This window comes from Pelophylax lessonae (assembly GCF_965119305.1).
Source record: "Pelophylax lessonae genome assembly, chromosome: 9".
Classification (NCBI taxonomy): Eukaryota; Metazoa; Chordata; class Amphibia; order Anura; family Ranidae; genus Pelophylax; species Pelophylax lessonae.
The window spans coordinates 150,943,446-150,965,633 of record NC_138776.1 but is presented as its reverse complement, the minus strand read 5'-3'; the positions used below and the strand labels follow the sequence as shown (position 1 = coordinate 150,965,633).

Here is a 22,188-nt window from a genome sequence, read left to right as displayed (position 1 = left end):
ATAATCAGAAGCCCATAAACGTAAAACACCCTGTGCTGAGTTTCATGAGAAAGATAAGTGAAAGCTCTTTTAAAATTTTGTGGAATTCTTCCTTATTCCAAGGACTAGTTTCAAACCACCAAATCAAGTGCAGCAAGTGATCCCGCTTCCAGTGGATGGCAAACTCACCAGCTATTGTTGCCTTCCATTCGCATGGTCGGCATAATCGCTTGTTTGTTAGTTAGACAATTCCAAGACATGGCGGTGGTCAGTCGGCTGCAGCAGGAGCGCTTCTCCCTACAGGTGTAATATTCTATGTCTGAGATACTGAATTTTGAGTTTTCACTAACTTTAAGCCATAAACCTAAAAAAAGAAATGCTTAAAATATATCACTCTGTGTGTAATGAATCTATATAATATATGAGTTTCACTTTTTGAATTAAATTACTGAAATAAATTAACTTTTTGATGATACTCTAATTTTTTGGGATGCACCTGTATAGGCAGAATCAGGTGAGATGTAAATTGGCCATTGCTTACTACTGAAAGAATCCCACTTGGAATAACTCTAGTGTTTTCAAGTGCATGAAGGCATTGTCAGGGAGAGTACTGTGATCTCTGTGAGAAGTATAGAGTACACCTATGAATGTTACACTTCTACAATACTTAGCAGGCATGCACTTAACTAGAAAAGATATATCAAATGCTATGTCCCCTTTAGAATTTAACAGATGATTCTGATTACCACGTTTTTCATGAGAAAACTAAGAATTGAAAACTCTGCAGCACCAACTGTTGGTGAAGCTGGTATTGAAGTTCATATATCATGTTTAAACTATTATATCAGCTGAATTATAGTATACCAAGGGGGAGCCCACATAGCAGTATAAACAGCATCAAGAATATGTTGCTTAAAAACACATTGCACTGAAAAGCCTCTCCCTGATACCAAACCTTGGCATCTGTTCAAGATCTGTTCAAAAAAAGAAAACATTTAATTCTCCAATCTAAAAATGTAAGAAATCATCTTTCCTTATAGAGTGTAGAAATTACATTCTGTTAGTACAAATCAGCTATCAAAAAAAATGGGAATGTATTATATTATAAATAATATGAACTCCATTATTATTCATGGAAAAAGCACACATTTTTACCTAGTTTACGTTACATAATATTTAAATTTACCACCAAAGAAAAACTGTCATGGGGTAAACAATAGTTTTGGGGCACGAGGTTTGTTTTAGTCTGCGTGATACTCTCCCTGGGACAAATTAGCTTGATTGAAAAAGAAAATGATTAGACACTTGCCATAAACACTCATTATGCCATCAAGGTACATTATTTCTCCTCACAATATATATAGGATGTATTTTTATGGGTGCATGTAAAATCTGTCACTTAGCCTATTCTGATATTAATGTATCAAAAGCTTGGAGCATTTTTTTACCTCTTCATTTCTCCAATCTTAGTTGGTTCAAATACTTCATCTTCATCCTCATCAGCATTGTCTTGAACTATATCATTAGGAAACCCAGGAATTTCAGGAATGGCAACCTCTTCTTGCTGTTCTTGTTTCTCTGCACTGGTATCGGTGATGCTCCTGTTGCTTTCACTGTCTTTTTGGCTGCCAATGGCCGAATCTAGTCCTTCATTTTCTGCCAGTATATCATCAATATTGGTTTCGCGATAACACCTCAATGGTACAGCGTCCAGATCTGTTTCAGAGTATTTGATAGTTCTGCGTATAATGCCTGTCTCACAGACTTCGTGGATTTGATCAGACGAAAAGGTTTTCTCGATTTCAACTTCCACATGGCACAGACTATGCTCACACACATCAGGCTCTGTAGAGGTATGGGTGTTCCTTGAACTGCCAGGGCTAATTGGTGAACATGGAAGTGATGAATACTCAGGTGGCTGCACGCCTGAAAAATTAAATGTGTACTTAGGATTTAGGACAACAGCATATTTATTCAACCGTTCAAGATACTGAAATAAAAGTAATGAAATAATATTTTTTCTTACAGTTTTTCTATTACTTTCTGCTTTTTCAGGATGCTAAACAAATACCATATAGGTATTTAAATGCTAGAATGTCTTTGATGGAACCCTTTTTTTACTGATAGACATCTCTCATGACTGGTAGTCTATAGTTAAACATAAAATATTGGGATAAGAAACAATTGGTTGAAGTTCAGCTTCAAATACCCTGACCCCATTATAAAGAAACTAAAATGGCTTTTGGTCAGTTTTTATTGCTGATTTATAATCTTTATTTTACAAACATTTAGAACAAAGTGCACTCATGCAATTGGTGTAAGCCCTGGTTCACACTTACTCGGGCTGTGCGGCCTGCATTTTCCACAAAAAAGGTGCTTTTGATCATGCGATTTCCCTGCAGTTCTGGCACCTGCAAGTGTGATGTGGGTTGTGATGTGTGGGGGTGCCAAAAAAAAAAATGAATGGCAGCCCCGTGCATCTCAGCAGAGCAGTGCGATTTGGCTGAGGGTGCGGGAACAAGTGCGATTCCGCACCCACAACCACCCGCTCACATATGGGCAAGTGTGAACCTAGCCTTACAGAGCATTATGGGGTTCCTACAGAGAAAGCACAGCAGTAGCAGTTTGTTTCCTGTCTCTCTCCAGATAAAAAAGACTATAGAGAGTCCTGCAGAGCATGCAATAGAGAGTCCTACAGAACATGCAGGGATGAGGTATCAGCTATCTTTGGCTTTTTTGCTTAAAGGGTAACTCCACTTTCATGGGGAAAAAAAAGCAAATAAAGAAAAACCAATATAGCGTATATAATTGTGACACAAATTATATTGTGTTTGAATGTTTTTAAAAATGACCTTTGACATTTGATGTATCACTGAACCACACCAAAGGAAGAAGGATAGCACAAGATTTGATATCACCCCACCGACAGTTTATGGACACTATTTATTTATTTATTTTATTTCTCATAACTAACTTAATACTATTTGTTTGGCGCCTACCTTCAAGGTTAGTTTGAAGGTTTGGTGCCTCAGGCCAAGAATGGGTGGGACTTTAAAGGCGAGTGACAAGGATTTTTGTAAAATATAACAATTTATTTAAATAAATAAAATAAAGCGCAAGAGCAAAAAATAAGTAGAGTTCAATATTGTGTATTGGGTTAACCACTTTACCATCGGAGGATTTTCCTGCTTTATGTCCAGGCCACTTTTTGCAACTTGGCACTGCGCAAATTTAACTGACAATTGCGTGGTCATGCAACGCCGTACCCAAACAAAATTTATGTCCTTTTTTTTCCCCACAAACAGAGCTTTCTTTTGGTGGTATTTGAGCACCTCTGCGCTTTTCATTTTTTGCGATATTAATAAAAAAAGAGCGAAAATTTTGCAAAAAAATTTACATTTTCTACTTTGACAGTTAAAAAATATCCAATATATTAAATTTTTGTCATATATTTAGGCCAAAATGTATTTAGCTACATGTCTGACAAAAAAATTCTCAATGAGCGTATTTTTAACTGGAAGATTTTACCCCATTCCTGACCAGGCTATATTTTGCGGTTCGGCACTGCGTTACTTTAACCACTTGCCGACCGCTCACGTTGAGCCTACTGCGGCAAAGTGGTTCGTTATCGTCCAGCGACGTAGACCTACGTCGCTGAACTCCTCCCCTTGTGGGCGGCACGCGCGCGCCGCCGGAGGCTCGCTCCCGCTGTATTCGGTCACATCACCGCCGCTCTTCCCCGATCGTCGGGGATCGAGTGTGGAGATCCGCCCGCATGTGTAAACAAAGCGGGCGGATCTCCCAAGTTACAGGCAGAGACAGATTGCAGGATTCAGCATAGCTGAACCTGCGATCTGTGCCTGTGTCACACAGTGCCCTCCCCCCACACACGTCAGTAAGCACCAGGCATACATTTAACCCCTTGATCACCAATAAAAGTTAACCCCTTCCTTGCCAGTGTCATTTTTACAGTACTGATTGGGGGTACCAGTGACATTACTACAGTAATCAGTGCTATAAATATGCACTGTTACTGTAATAATAACACTGGCAGGGAAGTAGTTAACTTTATTGGTGATCAAGGGGTTAAATGTATGCCTCATGCTTACTGACGTGTGTGGGGGGAGGGGGTTGTGTGACACAGATCGCAGGTTCAGCTATGCTGAATACTGTAATCTGTCCCTGTCTGTCACATAGGAGATCCGCCCGCTTTGTTTACACAAGTGGGCGGATTACCTCACTCGATCCCCGACGATCGGGAAGAGCGGCGGTGTTTACCGCCTCTCCTCCCCTGGCCCGACTCCCGCTGTGTCTGAATACAGCGGTAGGTCTACATCGCCAGGCGATAACGAGCCACTTTGCCACAGTACCAGCTCAGTGAGCGGTCGGCAAGTGGTTTTAAAGATTGCGCACGCAGCCCTACTAGGCGCATGCTCATCAGGCACACAGCCGAATCATTTTTTTTTTCTGGCAGTGTCACATGGTATTACACAGTGCTACTGAGCATGTGCGAACCGCTATTTAAGGCCGGGGAACTGAACAAGGAGTCACTTCCCTCTTGGAGAGGGAGACGAGCACACCAGCAGAGACGCTGCTCCTGGAGTACCTTCCTTCTGATGACCAATCTTGGACACCTGAACAGTGAGTTTAGTTGAACAACCTTGTGGAGCTCCTCCACAAGCTTAGGAGGAACCCACTCAACACTCTTTCTAACAAATAAATTATTTTTGAAAAACTGTCACAACTTTTTTTTTTTTTTTTTTTTTTAGTCACCTTTTACATTTGGATGAAACCAGGGAAATACGTGGACCCCACTAGTACAGCTGCGAACATTCTGCAGCTTGTGAGTACATAATCTGAATATCATTAATATTATTTAAAGAGACATTTTATGTGAACTATTCATTAATACACTATATAGCATTGCCAGAAGCAGCACTCATACAGTTCTCGTTGCAATTTGAGGATCAGCAAAAGTCTTTTCAACATAGATCAGGCAAACACTTAAAATGCATGTACTACTCACTATGCTACAATAGGAAATTGCCCCCTTGCTTGCATATGTTTTTGACTGAATACATTCTATTGTAATTGCAGATATGGTGAATAATCCTTGATAAAGGCATACTACCATAACCAGCTGAAACGCGTTGAAATTTCTAGGATATTTCTTCTCTGCAAAATTCCAGGCTGAACTACACGCATGGAACAGCAGAGAACAATATTCAATTAAGTCACCATATCACCTTGTCACAAACTTTCAGTACTTACTCACTTTCACCAATGGGTCTTTAACCCAATACACAATATTGAACTCTACTTATTTGTTGCTCTTGCGCTTTTTTTTATTTACTTAAATAAATTGTTCTATTTTACAAAAATCCTTGTCACTCGCCTTTAAAGTCCCACCCATTCTTGGACTGAGGCACCAAACCTTCAAACTATCCTATACCCAAGGGATGTTGGCAAAACCAACTACATAGGGGTTCTATTAGAGAATCGCAACCCTTTATCCCATTTTCAAGGTTGTTCTTTTTAACCAGTTAACGACCGCCCACAGCAGATATACTGCGGCAGGCAGCCGCTGTTGGGCAAAGTGGCGTAGGGGTACGTCACTCGCTCAGCCGCCCCCGCTCGTTCACAGGCATCTTTGCACGAGTGACTGGCGGCTCCGATGTCCGCCGGCCACTCGCGATCTCCCGCTGGAGAGGGAGAAAGGCAGGCGGCTGATGTAAGCACAGCTGTCTGTCATTCTCCCTGGTGTAACTGCAGAGACTGTACGATCCTGCTATGTAGGATCGTATGTCTCTGTGGTTACATCACAAGCCACACCCCCCCCACAGTTAGAATAACGCCCCTAGGGATACATTTAACTCACTGTTTACCAAAAAAGTTAACCCCTTCCCTGCCAGTGTCATTTTTACAGTAACAGTGCATATGTATAGCACTGATTGCTGTAGTAATGTCACTGGTACTCCCAAAAGTGTCAAAAATGTCAGTCAAGGGTCCGATCTGTCCGCCACAATGTCGCAGTCCCACAAAATAAATTGCAGATCGCCGCCATTACTAGTTAAAAAAAAAAAAACAATAAAAATGACATAAATATTTCCCGTAGTTAGTAAACGCAATAACTTTGCGCAAACCAATCAAAATACGCTTATTGGGATTTTTTTTACCAAAAATATGTAGCAGAAAACAAATTGGCCTAAAATGTTAAAAAATTTTGATTTTTACATTTTATTTTTGTGAATTTCATATAAAAAAATGTGAAAAATATTGTTACTTTTTCAAAATTGTCGCTCTTTTTTTGTTTATAGCACAAAAAGTAAAAATCGCACAGGTGATCAAATACCACCAAAGAAAGCTCTGTTTGTGGGAAAAAAAGGACATCAATTTCATTTGGGTGGAGTGTCGGACGACCGCGCAATTGTCCATTAAATTCATGCAGTGCCGAATCGCAAAATAGGCCCTGGTCTTTGAGCAGCTAAATCCTCCGGGGCTTAAGTGGTTAAGGATATTTTCTGATACTGCACTGAACACTTTGTCTTTAACCCAAGCACTTTGTGTCACGGCCCCATTTTGTACATTCAGTTCATACACTCCACGTATAGCACCAGTACCCACTTTAATTGTCATCGGCTATTTTATATATGCATGACACCATTTTATATTTTGATATTTTTTCTACAGTGCACTATTTTTATCTAGCATGCATTGTATAACAGCACATTAGCACTGTTTTATTTATATTTACATATTTCCATTTTCTGTTTATTTCACTTTGATTTATTGTCTCACTTCACAGTGGGTGAAATTCTGTAGTTGAGACTGCTATTCGTGCAGGTCTTGTATTCTATTGCATTTATTGCAAGGTATTCTTATGTGCTCATGGTTAAGTAGTAGCGCCTCATTTTCCATTTCACATTTAGGTTTTTATAGCTGTCTGTGCCTATGTTAGGGAGATTCACTCTCGATTTGTCCTGTTTCACCTATAGGTTAAATTTATGATTCAGGGGATTTGTACCCTTTAGTTGTAAAACAGCTATTAATAAAATTTAAAAATTTGTACAAAAAGATAACTTTCTCTTAGTAGTTTCTTAACATGGTATGTGGCATGTGTGTCAATGTGATTGTTTAGTGTTTTTCTATCTGTTTGAGACTCAGCTTTAAAGGCTAAGTTCACCTTTTATTTCTAAATTTTTGCTCCCCTGTGTACCATTATACCATTAATGTACCTCTTTTGCCAAAAAAATAAAAGCTTTCTTGGATTTTTAGAACAAGGCTTTACCTTAGCCCTTGGTGTGTTCCATAGAAAAGTTCATGACATCCTGGTATGTAGATTTGGAATGTGAAAACCAGTAAGACACAGGAAGCAGTTTACCGGCTGACCTCATTAGCACACACCCTGCACCCATCAGCTATGCTTCCTGTGTCTTCCTGGTTTTCACATGCCAAATCTACATACCAGGAAGTCATGAACTTTTCTATGGAACATACCGGGGGCTATGGTAAAGCCTTGTTCTAAAAACTCAAAGAAGGCTTTTATCTTTCAGCAACAGAGGTACAGCAATGGTATATTAGTACATATTGGCTGGAATTTTGGGGGAAAAAAAGGTGAACTTAGCCTTTAATGTTGTACCCAGACATGTTTGGTTTTAAATATCAAAGAATTTTTTTTTTTTTTTTCTTCTACAGGTATTATTAGCCACTTTTATTTTGAGTTAAACTTTAGCTAAACACAGGCTTTGGAACAAAACGTATGCCATTTCACTTTTGGATAAAGCTGCTTGTAAGCTAAATCTTTACCATGTTATTTATAAGAATGACACACTTAAAAAAAAACAAAAAAAAAAAAAAACCTTCTGCATTTTGACATACAGTATCTTACCAGTAGTTTCCATGCACGGTGTATTGCATGTGCTGAATATAAAAGTTCCATTAAAATGTGCTGTCAACGAGATTTTTTTCTACTGAATTAGAAACCAACCTGTGATTAGGCAGTGACAGAAACTGCACCAAACTGTGATTAGACGGTGATCAGTAGTAATGAGCTGAACACCCCCCAGTTCGGTTCACACCAGAAAACCGCGAACAGAGGAAAAGCTTTTTCGAACAGTGCCGAATCGCAAAAAGTGGCCTGGACGTAAGACAGCAAAATCCTCCGGTGGTAAAGTGGTTAAGGAGCACTGATTTACTGATTTTAATGAGGCTTAAAGTGAAACTATAAAAATGAAAAATTCCTTCAAATATCGTGCCTGGGGGATCCCCTGAATGTGCCTGTAAAGTAGTGCATCTCTACGATGTATGTTAGCCTGCTGCAGCTACTGACATTTCTAAAGCAAAAAATGTCATATACAAACATACATACAAGTTTCAAATCGCATGTACTTGTCATACAGGTGCAGAAAAATTGTGCCTTGCTTGTTGATGGTGCCTGAACACCATAACCCCTCGCAGTTACTCTTGCTGGGTGCAGGAATGGGACATGCTGCTAAAAATTCCATGCAAATTTGAAATTGCATGTGCTATACAACTGCCAAAAATTGGGCCTTTGCGGAAGGTGGTGCCTGAGCACCGTAACCAAGACCTCGCAGTTACTCTTGCTGGGTGCAGGAATGGGACCTGCTGGTAAGAATTCCATGCAAATTTGAAATCGCATGTGCTATACAAGTGCCAAAAATTGTGCCTTTGCAGAAGATGGTGCCTGAGCACCGTAACCAAGGCCTCACAGTTACTCTTGCTGGGTGCAGGAACGGGACCTGCTGGTAAGAATTCCATGCAAATTTGAAATCACACGTGCTATACAAGTGCCAGAAATTGGGCCTTTGGTGTTGGCAGAGTTGTATAAAGTACTCGAAACCCATACTTGAGTAAAAGTACAAGTGCTCGATCAAAAAGTGACTTGAGTAGAAGTGGAAGTGCTCGATCAAAAAGTGACTTGAGTAGAAGTACTAAAGTATTCCAAATTTTTTGTACTTAAGTATTGCAAGTAGTTTTTTTAAAGATTTTGCTACTCAAAGTAAAAAGTACCAGTAGTTTTGAAAAAAAAATTGCTACTCAAGTACTGAAAGTAAAAGTACAAGTACTGTGTTATGTAGTTATTAAAGAAAGAAGTCAAAAGTTTGAACATCATATTGTTTTTTATTATTTCAAATGCAGCTTTTATTTATACATACAGTAGCATTTATTTTCGTATGCGCTGATAATACACATGTTTTGAGCTTCATGAAACCTGCCATCTACTGTTCTGGCAGTGGTAATTTTTATAATAGTAACAAGTAACTATGCAGCACAAAAAAAAAATATCGGAGTAGAAGTATTGAAATCATTGAAAAAATGTAGTGAAGTAAAAGTGGAAGTAGGAGAACAAAATTCTATTCTAGGAAAGTACAGATACCGCCTTTCGGTACTTAAGTACAGTAGTGAAGTAGTTCTACTTAGGTACTATACATCTCTGGGTGTTGGTGGTGCCTGAACACCGTACCCCTCACAGTTAGCAGGGCACAGGGACAGGGCCTGCTTTTAAAAATGACATACAACATTTAAATTGTATGCACCTGTCATACAAGTGCATAAAAATTAGGCCTTGGGGGTTGGTAGTGACCTAAACAAAAAACATTATTGGAAGCTAGCAGAATCCAGGTAGAGGAATAGGATAGGCTGCATATGCAGTCTTCAAGGGATGGCAGACCCCTAGCAAATTCAATCTGTTACATCAGCATCAGGGGCCTGATAGCTCTTGTTGATCCAGGACTGGTTCATTTTGATGAAACTCAGCTGATCAACAGAGTCTGTGGACAGACGCACTCTATTGTCCGTCACAAAACCTCCAGCAGCACTGAACGTCCGTTCGGAAAGCACGATGGAAGCAGGACAGGCCAGTAGCTCCCCTGCATATTGAGTAAGTTCTGGCCAGGGGTCCATCCTCAAGACCCAGTAAGCCAGTGGATGCGCAGCTGGAAAGGTCTCCAAGTCTGCTCTTGCGCCTAGATAATCATGCACCATATGATGAGGACGCTGGCGATGGTTGCTTAAACCTAACAGCCCTGGGTGCTGCTGAGGACAAAAGAACTGTTAAAAGGCATTGTTCAGCTGGCCGCCTTCTCCACCGCTCCTCCTTTGGCTGGACGATGCCTCAGAAACACGTCCGGAGAATGTTGACCTCACAGTGTCTGGAAAGGCGGTACTGAATTTTTTTTTCAAGGCCTCCTCAAGATGTTTTATCCCCTGCTTCCTCTGCAAAGGCAGGATGAGCTCTGCAACTTTACTCTTGTAACGTGGATCAAGAAGGGTTGCCAACTAATAATCATCCCTCTCCTTGATAGCACAAATCCTCAGGTCCTTTCGCAGGCTTTGCAGAGTCAAGGAGCCCATGCAATGTAAGTTGGAGGAGGCATGAGCTTCTGAGTCCTCTGGGTCACTAAGGATGACATTGTCAGCAGGAGCAACCTCTCCCCAACCATGTACAACTCCTGGGGTTTCTGGGGAATCAAAACTATCCCTTGAAGACTGCTGTATGCTATCCTCTTCCTCTACATCCATGCTGCCGAAATCCTCCTCCTCCTCCTGTGTGTTTTGTGGCCCTGCAGGAATGATATCTGCATAAAGAGGGCCATGTGAGGAAAGGAAGTCCTCTTCCTGCCGATGTTCTGCCTCAAGTGCCCTGTCCACAATTCCACGCAGCGTGCTCTAGCAGGTAGACTAGCGAGATAGTGTCACTGATGCATGCATTGTCCCGGCTCACCGTCCGAAAGGCCTCCTCAAATGGTGACAGGACGATGCATGCATCCTTAATCAAAAGCCACTGGCGTGGCGAAAAAAAGCCAAGCTCCCCTTACCCTGTCCTTGTGCCATACTCACACAGGTACTGGTTAATGGCCCTCTGCTGCGTGTGCAGCCGCTGCAGCATTGCCAACGTTGAGTTCCACCTGGTGGGCATGTCACAAATGAGGCGTTTGGTGGGCAGATTGAATTCCCATTGAATGTCAGATAAGCGAGCACTGGCATTGAACGAAGGGCAGAAATGGCCACAGAATTTCCTGGCCTGCCTTTCTTGAGTATCTGCTCAAGAAATGCTGCACCACCAGATTCAGAACATGTGCCAAGCATGGAAGATGTGTCAAGTGTCCCTGTCGGAGGGCGGAGAGAAGGTTGGTGCCATTATCGCATACAACCATTCCTGGCTCAAGCTGTCGTGGCATCAACCATCTCTGAGCCTTCCCTTGCAGAACTGACAGAATCTCTGCACCGGTGTGACTCCTATCCCCCTAGTCAGACCAACTGAAGCACAGCATGGCATCTTTTAGCCTGACTGCTTACGTAGCCCCTTGAACACTTAGGGAGCACTGCTGCCGCAGAGGAGAATTGCGCAGAAGAGGACATGGAGGAAGAGGAGGTGGTGGTGGAGTAGCCAGATGTGGCAGAACCAGCGCCAGCTTTTTGGAGGCGTGGTGGCAAAACAAGCTGCAAGACCGAACCCTATCCTGCATCCTTCCCAGCTGCCAGCAGAGTTACTCAGTGCACCGTGAAAGAAATGTAATGTCCCTGTCCATGGACCAGGAGTCAGCAGTGCCTTTTTGAGACCTGCCCCTGTGGTGCAGCACATTCCACAAATTTGCAAAAGGGAGCCCGAGTCTACCAGCTGAAAAGGCAGCAACTGTAATGCTAGCAATTTGGCCAAGCTAGCATTAAGACGCTGAGCACGTGGATGGCTGGGACAGTATTTCTTACTACGGTGCAAATACTGGAGTAATGAAATTTGCCTGCTGCTCAAATTAAGCGGTGGTGTACTGCAAGCAGATTGGGTGCAACTCTCTGTGCCACTAATTGCTATACCATCATCCCTCTCAATGCTGGTATTTGAGAAGGCAAGAGGTATAGTAGGTTTAGAGATCGCAGATGAGGAGCAAAGTGATGTATGCTTGTTTTCATCTGGTGCCTCTTTCAGGTGCTGTTGCCAACGGACTGCATGGCAGGTAGTCATATTGCCTTGTCAAGCATGGGGTGCCCAATCGGCTGGTGTTCTGGCCGCGCTTGATCCGCTTTAGACAGATGCTGCAAACAGCAACGCTGCGGTCTACGGCACAGGTGCTGAAAAAAGCCCACACTAATGAACTTTTTGGAGTCCGCTGGGAATTTGCAGCACCCTGCACCTGTGGAGCTCTGTGCTGTGACGCAATAGGTTGGCTACTGCTAGGCCGGCCCATAGAGCACATCCTGCCTCGTTGCAGTTGTGCGTCCACCTCATCCTCCCACTCCTCCTCTATCCTGTCAGGCACCCAAGTACAGTCAGTGACCTCATCATCCCCTTCCTCCTCGTCACTGGACCAAACTTGGCAATATGCTTCAGCTGTGGCAACATGACTGCTGGTCTTTTGTCCGTCGTTGTCACCCCCTCTCTCTAGGCTCATGTTATTCCCTTCATCAACCTGGGAAACAACATCACAGCTTTCAAATTGCTGCACATCCTCCAGGAGCATGTCCCTGACACTATGATCAAATAGTTCAGGTGACTCCTCCGTGCACGATGGTGGGGCAACTGAAGGAGTAGCTGTCGAGAAGGAGCCTGTGGAACGGCCGCTTTGGCAGCTGCGGTGGATGGCAAACTACAGGGAGCGTGGGTGTCAGAGGAAGAGGAGGATGAGGATGGCTTATTGAACCACTCCTCCAACTCTTCCACGTGTTGTGGATGAATAGCACGGGCAGCACCGGAAATAAAGGACAGGCGTGCCCCGTCTGCAAAGAATTGCACGAGGAAGATGTCGAATGTGACCACCACCACGTTTCACAATGGACACAGAGGCTGCTTGCCCTCTTTTCGTGGCCTGTGAGCGTCGGCCTCTCCTTGTCGGCCTTTCGGACATGATGTTGACACAGATCAATATAGGGTATACGCAACTGACCAATAGATACTCAATGACCTGATATGATGTAATTGATAGCCCTATAGATGAGCTGTGGTGGTTATAGATGTACGCAAGTGACCGATTATCAATACTCTCACTGATATCTGATGTAAACTATAATCCTATAGATCAGTGATGGCGAACCTTGGCACCCCAGATGTTTTGAAACTACATTTCCCATGTTGCTCAACTACACTGCAGAGTGCATGAGCATCATGGGAAATGTAGTTCCAAGACATCTGGAGTGCCAAGGTTCGCCATCACTGCTATAGATGGATGATCTGTGATCCTATAGAAAGATCTACAACTGAGGAAAGGTTACTTTGGCTTATATCTGCAGTGATCTCTACTCCTACAGGTATGTGACCCCTATAGAAAGATCTACAACTGAGCAAAGGTTACTGTGGCTTATATCTGCAGTAATATCTACTCCTACAGGTATGAGACCCCTATAGAAAGATCTACAACTGAGCAAAGGTTACTGTGGCTTATATCTGCAGTGATCTCTACTCCTACAGGTATGAGACCCCTATAGAAAGATCTACAACTGAGCAAAGGTGTCAGGGTTCAGCAGCAGCTAGGGAGACCAGACACATGTAGCTATACATCTAAACGGAGACCAAACAATATAGATAACGTTAAAGTGAGATTTATTACAGTGAACTACACAAACAAGCATACACAGCAATAGTGAACTAAGGAAATGCCAGCAAACAAAACCCAACCACAAAGACAAAATAACTAAAGAACCTAAGAACCAACTATCTACAAGTATATACAATATAAGAGACAAGGTTAACAGGGAAGCAAGGAAGAGGGCAAGCAAGACTGAATACTAGGCAGAGAGCAGGAACAAGGCAAAGGGGGTACAGGATGGATCAGGATCACAGACACTCGGTTAGGCAGCAAGGAGGCAATCAAAATAGTGATGCACCTGGGAAAGGGAGGAGCAGCCTTAAATAGCCACCTGGCAGCTGAACACAGTTTAAGTGATCATAGACACCTGCTGGCTTCTGGGAGACACCTGCTGGTGGACACTGGAAGTGCAGCATTCAGCCTAGGGCAACACAGTGCCACCAGCAGGTGAACTCAATCCTAACAGATTCCCCCCCTTAAGGAGCGGCTTCCAGACGCTCCATAAGGCTCCACCACTGGGGTCTGCAAGCTGACCCACTGCCAAGGTCTGAAGGCTGGCTGAGAACCACACCACCGGGATCCCAAAACTGTCTGGGTTTCCTGCTTGTCAGATCCTTAAGGAGTCGCAACACCGAAGGCTTATTCTTAAAAGCAGCCCATGTCCCAATGTTGAGCCACTGAAAGATACCTGAATGCTTATGGCCAAAGTCCCTGGTCCATGCAGGTACCCTGACACAAGGGTGTCCCATCACATCTGGACCTCCTCTCACACTGTTAGAGACTGATCTGCATTTTACCTGCCACTCAGGTCTACCCAAGGCATAGGTTACCCTACTCGGGTCCCCAAATGCATCAGGGATCGCAGAGGTGACCCCTGGGTCAAGACAAAGTTCACATGGAACACTGTCCTTTCCCATAGGCCCTCTACTTCTGGGGCTGTAACATCAGATGCAGTTCTCATATTCAGAGTGGATATCTGGACCTCTATCTGGACCTCCTGGCCTTGGCATAACAGGATCAGCTGGCTGCGAAAAGAACTTAGAAAGAGCAACAGTAGGGATCTTAACCCACACAGAAAACCCATTTGGACCACATAACACTGGAACTTCAGAATCCTCAGACATATTAGCAAGTGGGAGTTTAACCCAGTCAGAGTCCAGCTTAACAGCAAGTGGTAAATTGACATAGTCCGGCGGGACAGCGGCCCCGGTGTCAGCATAGTCCGGAGGGACAGCGGCCCCAGTGTCAGCATAGTCCGGCGGGACAGCGGCCCCGGTGTCAGCATAGTCCGGCGGGACAGCGGCCCCGGTGTCAGCATAGTCCGGCGGGACAGCGGCCCCGGTGTCAGCATAGTCCGGCGGGACAGCGGCCCGGTATCTGCATAGTCCGGCGGGACAGCGGCCGGCAAGTCACCCGTGGCAGGTTTGGCAACAAACGGCAGGTCAATATCGGCAGGCGGCAGCATGGAGGAGGTCTGGACACCATCGGCAGGCTGCAGCATGGAGGAGCACTGGATCTCACCAGCAGGCGGCAACATGGAGGAGGTCTGGACACCATCGGCAGACGGCAACATGGAGGAGGTCTGGACACCATCGGCGGGCGGCAGCATGGAGGATGTCTGGACACCATCGGCGGGCAGCAACATGGAGGAGGTCTGGATCTCATCAGCAGGCGGCAGCATGGAGGAGGTCTGGACACCATCGGCAGGTGGCAGCATGGAGGATGTCTGGACACCATCGGCAGGCGGCAACATGGAGGAGGTCTGGACACCATCAGCAGGCGGCAGCATGGAGGAGGGCTGGATCTCATCAGCAGTCAGCAGCATGGAGGACGGCTGGATCTCATCAGCAGTCAGCAGCATGGAGGACGGCTGGATCTCATCAGCAGTATGGAGGACGGCTGGATCTCATCAGCAGTCAGCAGCATGGAGGACGGCTGGATCTCATCAGCAGTCAGCAGCATGGAGGATGACTGGAGCTCATCAACAATCAGCAGCATGGAGGACGACTGGATCTCATCAGCAGTCAGCATGGATAGTGGCAGAGTTGTAAGAGCAGGAAAAGAGTTCTGTTCATTTTTGGGCTTAGATACTGGAGTCCTGTGAGTATTTGCATTGTGCTGACCAGAGTGTACTGCTGATGGAGATGTAGTAACAGTACTGAGGGGAATAGAGGGAAGAGTAGCAGAAGTATAGGAAGAGGCCCGAGACATTGCTATGGGTAACAGAGGAATAGATTCTTGATTTCTTTCAGCAGATATAACTTTATGTGACTCATCTAGAACTGGGGATAGGATCTTTGACCAAGCTTGTAGCAGAGGGTGAACTAGAGGCAGTTTGTCTTTCCTTCCCGAGCTCACTTTGCTCAATTAAAGACTGCACAGCAGCAATGCAATCCAACAACACCTGCTGTGAATAGGCTGAATACTGATGGAAGAAAGAACCTGCACAATATTTCAGCAACCATCCCAAAAATCCAGCCTGGAACATAGTAAATGGAGGAGTGAAAACATCCTGGCCCTGTGAGATCGACCAAAATACTAGCTCAGAACAGACCTGAATTAAAGGCTGAACTTGTCTAAAGCCTAGTACACACGCAACGATTATCGGCCGACCGATCGTCCGTCTTTTGTCCAGAGTGGTGTTTTGTTGGTTGGAATGTGCCTAGACTGCACACGAATTTTCTCGCCCGACAAAATTCTACTTCAGAAGTGATGTCATGTGTTGGTTTGCTTTCTTTGTGTTCTTTCTTCTCTGCTGAAATCCAATTGGGAAAAGACCGCTCCAGGTGGGCTGGATGTCAGGTGCTGGTCGGATCCGTCAATCCGGAATCACATGAAGCAAAAAAAGGAGATGACCGCACTCCGATGTAAATCAAAAATTGGAGTAAAATTTATTCCACATCAAACAAATAGGCAAACTGGAACAACACACTGTGGATGCAGGACATGCATCCACAGTGTGTTGTTCCAGTTTGCCTATTTGTTTGATGTGGAATAAATTTTACTCCAATTTTTGATTTACATCGGAGTGCTGTCATCTCCTTTTTTTGCTTCATGTTCTTTCTTCTCTGAGCATGCCCAGACTTGCTCATTAGATTTTTCCCTGTCGAAATCTGTACTGACTGCACAAAAATCGGCCGTGTTTTGATGGCGGACAAAAATTTTATAGCCTGCACACCAGATTTTTTTCGGCCGAAAAGTCGAAGTCGGTTGTCGGAAGCATCATACTAACAAGCTGAAAATCGGCAGATCGGTCGTCGGATGAAAATTCCCTGCCGATTTTCGACGCGTGTGTACGAGGCTTAAGGGAGAATCTGCCCTCAACAGCTAAAGCATGTGCTGTCAGAATGTTTTCCAACAGTTCCTCCTCAGTGAGACTCAAAGCCTGCAACAATGAACGACAAAAATCTTTATCTTCTGCTGCATGCACACGACAAATAACCTGTGCTCTAAGCATTTTCACAAAAGGAAGATAAAGTCAAAAGCAACTGGCTTCCAGCTCCAAAGTGTAGCTGATCTGGTCGTAGTGGGCGTCACTATTATGTCAGGGTTCATCAGCAACTAGGGAGACCAGACACATGTAGCTACACATCTAAACAGAGACCAAACAATATAGATAACCTTAAAGTGAGATTTATTACAGTGAACCACACAAACAAGCATACACAGCAATAGTGAACTAAGGAAATGCCAGCAAACAAAACCCAACCCCAAAGACAAAATAACTAAAGAACCTTAAAACCAACTATCTACAAGTATATACAATATAAGAGACAAGGGTAACAGGGAAGCAAGGAAGAGGGCAAGCAAGACTGGATACTAGGCAGAGAGCAGGAACAAGGCAAAGGGGGTACAGGATGGATCAGGATCACAGACACTCGGTTAGGCAGCAAGGAGGCAATCAAAATAGTGACGCGCCTGGGAAAGGGAGGAGCAGCCTTAAATAGCCACCTGGCAGCTGAACACAATTTAAGTGATCATAGAAGCCTGCTGGCTTCTGGGAGACACCTGCTGGTGGACACTGGAAGTGCAGCATTCAGCCCAGGGCAACACAGTGCCACCAGCAGGTGAACTCAATCCTAACAAAAGGCTACTGTGGCTTATATCTGCAGTGATCTCTACTCCTACAGGTATGTGACACCCTATAGAAAGATCTACAACTGAGCAAAGGTTACTGTGGCTTATATCTGCAGTGATTTCTACTCCTACAGGTATGTGACCCCTATAGAAAGATCTACAACTTAGCAAAGGTAACTGTGGCTTATATCTGCAGTGATCTCTACTTCTACAGGTATGTGACCCCTATAGAAAGATCTACAACTGAGCAAAGGGTACTGTGGCTTATATCTGCAGTGATCTCTACTCCTACAGGTATGTGACCCCTATAGAAAGATCTACAACTGAGCAAAGGGTACTGTGGCTTATATCTGCAGTGATCTCTTCTCCTACAGGTATGTGACACCCTATAGAAAGATCTACAACTGAGCAAAGGTTACTGTGGCTTATATCTGCAGTGATTTCTACTCCTACAGGTATGTGACCCCTATAGAAAGATCTACAACTTAGCAAAGGTAACTGTGGCTTATATCTGCAGTGATCTCTACTTCTACAGGTATGTGACCCCTATAGAAAGTTCTACAACTGAGCAAAGGGTACTGTGGCTTATATCTGCAGTGATCTCTACTCCTACAGGTATGTGACCCCTATAGAAAGATCTACAACTGAGCAAAGGGTACTGTGGCTTATATCTGCAGTGATCTCTACTCCTACAGGTATGTGACCCCTACAGAATGATTTACAACCGAGCAAAGGTTACTGTGGCTGATATCTGCAGTGATCTCTATTCCTACAGTTCTATAAATATTTTAGAATGTTGCAGAAACTGAACGATGAACAATACTGTGACTGGTAACTGATGTAAAGAAAGAAAGCTCTCTACCTCACACAGGAACCTTGGCCCTCCCTACACTGCTACTCACTCACTGGCGCTATATTGTCTAATTTGATGTAAAGAAATCAATCTATCCCTAACTAACACAGGAACCTCGCCCTCCCTACACTGCTAGAAATGTCTCTCTGCACTGTCTGACTCCAAAAAAAAAAAACGACTCTGTCCCTGCCTTAATCGCATGCCTGTCCCTGTCTGATCGCCCGCACAATCACACTACACACTGCGGCTGCGTGAGCAGCCTTTATGTAGTGTGGGGCATGTACTTGGCCCCTGTGCCATGATTGGCTAAAGGCAGCCTGCCTTTAGTCCAATCATGGCAGAGATCATTTGATTGGCCAAAGCATGAGGTCAGGGTGCATGCTTTGGCCAATAACATAACGCGCTGCACGCGTGGCATGCGTGCAGTGCATTATGGGAAACTCAAATTTCCCAGGAAGTAGCACATTTGTTCGTCATTCGACGAACGATCGAATTGGCGATGTTCGAGTCAAACGTAGCCTCGACTCTAACTAAAAGCTCATCCCTAGTGATCAGCAGCAAATTGATTTAAGAATCATCACTCTCATCCTATTAGCATTTGTGATTACATGTACACTGCTGCATCTGATTTGCCCCTATTGCTGCCAATAGGTTAAAATACCTTATTAGCCTGTCTGCGGGGAAACATAAGCAGGAGGAGCATCTAAGTCTTCTACTGCTGGTCACATGTTCAAAAAAAAGAAAAAAGAAAAAGTATTTGGCATACAGAGTAAAAAAATAATTCATATTTATTTATTTTTTGGCAATAACATGGTGTGGGCAGATTTCTGCCAGTCACAGGCTGTATCACGCCAATCCAGCCTGTCTTAGAATAGACAGAAGGAGAAGCCTCCATCCATCGACATGTAATATCCCACCCCTAATGTGTTTAGCTGGTTAGTGGGATGTCATTTACTGCTCAGCACAGAAACTCACTGAAAACTGAGCATGTGCAGAGCTGCCAACATTGTTCTGCAAAATCCCTAGCTCCATTGGGGACTTGGGCAGAAGGTGGAGATAGAGAACAGTGGGTATAAACAGCATGTAATACACCATTTATTGATAGTTTTTATGATGCGGTTTTAGTGACACTTTAATTTTGACACTTAACTTACCTGCCCTGTGTGACTCTGGAGATCCATAGAAGAACTCCCATTTTGCCTTTGCAGTCTTCTGTGCATGAAGAGAAGCCTCCTTTGGATATCCCCATGTGTCTGCCTAAACACATTAAAGAAAAACACACCACAGTTGAATTGTTGTTTCAACAACATCTTTAACAATTACCAGTGCTGGCGCCAAAAATCAAAACTAGTACCTGCTGGCTAAGTTCTAGTCTCCCTGGACTTCTTGGCAGTTGTTCATTATGTCCTTCTGGAGTTGACGATGTAAGCTCATCTTTACAGAAATTAGAATCTCCTGCAAGCCGTTTGAGCAAGGGACTTTGAGAAGGACTCAAGGGTTTATCTGAAGATGATGTAACATTTGGTGTAAGACTCCTTTTATTAACATGTTTATTGGGAGAATCACTATGAAGGCTCAGGTGACAGTCTGGCACACTGACAGAGCTGGGACTCTCTCTACCTGATTCATTGTCTAATAGCCTCCGGCATATTTGAGGACTGTCAGAAACCAGCTGCGCTCTACTCCCTTGGGGAGAAGCTGTAAACTGTGGTGATCCAATATTATCACTATTTTTATGAGCATCTGTCGTCTCCACGTTTTCTCCAGGGCATGCTTCTGGTTCAGTGGCAGTGCTAGCAGAGCATTCTACACTCTGGGGTTTGCCTTCCTGTAGCACACTTGGACTGGAGTCAGGCTCTGCCTGGATCCCGTTTAATGTCTGTACACTTGATTTCTTAACAAAAGTAAACGTTACAATAGAACTTTGTCCCACAGTCTGAGGAAGCACGAATGGTCTCCTGCTACCTGGAGAGTATAAAGGATTGCTTCTCAATGGGCTGCAGGGTGCAGTAACCCTTCCAGACTTATGTACCACATCTGAAACATTGCAAACCAATGACCCTGTGCTATTATACATTCCTAGGTGAGCTCGTCTGGCTTCTGGTGTAAGGCTCTTTCTCAATACTTGAATTCTGCGAGAGTTGAGGTCTGGAGTAAAACAGCGTTGAGGACTGAAAGCTACACCAGAATTGAAAGACTGCAGCCATGGTTTCCCTTCCACTTCTCTGAGCACTCTTGGAGATGAAAGTATGCAATCTCCTTCAGGGAGGAAGCGCACAACTCCACTTGTCTGAGCCATGTTCCACGTTATAGCAGATCAGTTACATTCATCTGGCGTAAACTGAAAGGTTCATAAAATGTACATTCACATGTAGATCTTTGCATCTTTGTTGCATTCTGAGAAAAAAAAAAAAAAAAGTAAACATGAAACCATCTCTCTTTAGGTGTTAAACATATAGGGGTCTATGTAAAAAAAAAATTGCTTTGTAAATGTCTCAGCATAAACAATTTTAAAAATCAAATTGCTTAATGATTTTTGGCCAAAATGTATTCTGCTACATGTCTTTGGTAAAAAACAAAATCTCAATAAGTGTAAATGGATCGGTTTGCGTAAAATTTATAGCGCCTACAAGCTATGGCATATACACTGTATACTGGAATTTTTATTTATTTATTTTATACTAGTAATGGCAGTGATCAGTGACTTATAGCGGGACGGTGGGCAATGTGACATTTTGTGGGAACTAAATAACTGCCACTGACATCACCAGTGCCAGTATTACAGTGATTAGTGCTGATAATGTGCACTGTCACTGTACCAATGACACTGGGCAGGAAGGGGTTAACATCTAGGGTGATCAAGAGATTAAATATTTGCCTATCAAGTGTTTGTGTGTGTAATATGCAGTGCTTTTACTGGGGATTTAGTAGTTTTCATTCCCTGCTTAGCAGGAAATGAAAAACCAACTAGGCGCCCAATAACTTTTACAGCGCTTAGAAGAGCAGAGCCCAACCCACTCCACCTCTGTCGCCACCCACTGCTGTAAGCAATTGGGTCGGCTACACACAGAGGAGGGTTCTTACTTTTCTGGGGCAAATTAAGCCAGAAGTGTTGAGAATTTTGTCACTTCCAGTCATGATTTTTTGTTTAGGGGAGGCAACCAATCAAACATTGGAAGGCAGAAGAGGAACCACAGGTACAGTAGACCCCTGATCTCTCAATAAAGAGTACCTGTCAGTGCTCAAGCTATCACAAGATACATCCCTTGTGATAGCAATAAATTTGAATAAAAAGAAAGTGTGAAAAATACATTTTAAATAAAATAACTAGCAAAAAAAAAAAATGGTAATCTATAAAAGCTTTTAAAGCATCACCTATGGGGATTTTTAGGTATTGTAGTTTGTCTCCATTTTATGGGCCTGCAAAATTTTAAATCTTGACATGATTGGCATCTATTTACTCAAGGCAACATCATCTTTTATATTTTACCAAAAAAAAGTGGGCATTATATTGTGTTTTTGTACACTAAAATACATCTAAGTGTAGTTTTTCCGTTTAAAAAAATCAGCCGAGTAAATATTGTAAAAACTCTGCTTGGCGACATGTCTTTTTTTTTTTAAAGGTATTTTATTGAACAAACAAAACAATACATAACAGAGAAATAAAAGGAAGCATGTCAATTGAGGAGCCAATAAAAAAAAAAAAAAAAAAAAAACCCCACACACAAGACTCCATTT

General features: G+C 43.4%; 1 protein-coding gene across 2 annotated transcripts in view; it reads right to left on the bottom strand.

Moving 5' to 3' along the window:
• PSD (pleckstrin and Sec7 domain containing) overlaps nucleotides 1-22,188 on the bottom strand; it is a 543,824-nt gene that overhangs the window by 428,837 nt on the left and 92,799 nt on the right. For both annotated transcript variants that reach the window (XM_082267402.1, XM_082267403.1), the window contains exons 2-4: nucleotides 19,805-20,847; nucleotides 19,605-19,707; nucleotides 1,428-1,905 (exon numbers count right to left, since the gene is read on the bottom strand). In XM_082267402.1, the coding sequence (XP_082123528.1) occupies nucleotides 1,428-1,905; nucleotides 19,605-19,707; nucleotides 19,805-20,749 (1,526 nt within the window). In that variant the 5' untranslated portion in view covers nucleotides 20,750-20,847. The remainder of the gene's footprint in view (nucleotides 1-1,427; nucleotides 1,906-19,604; nucleotides 19,708-19,804; nucleotides 20,848-22,188) is intronic.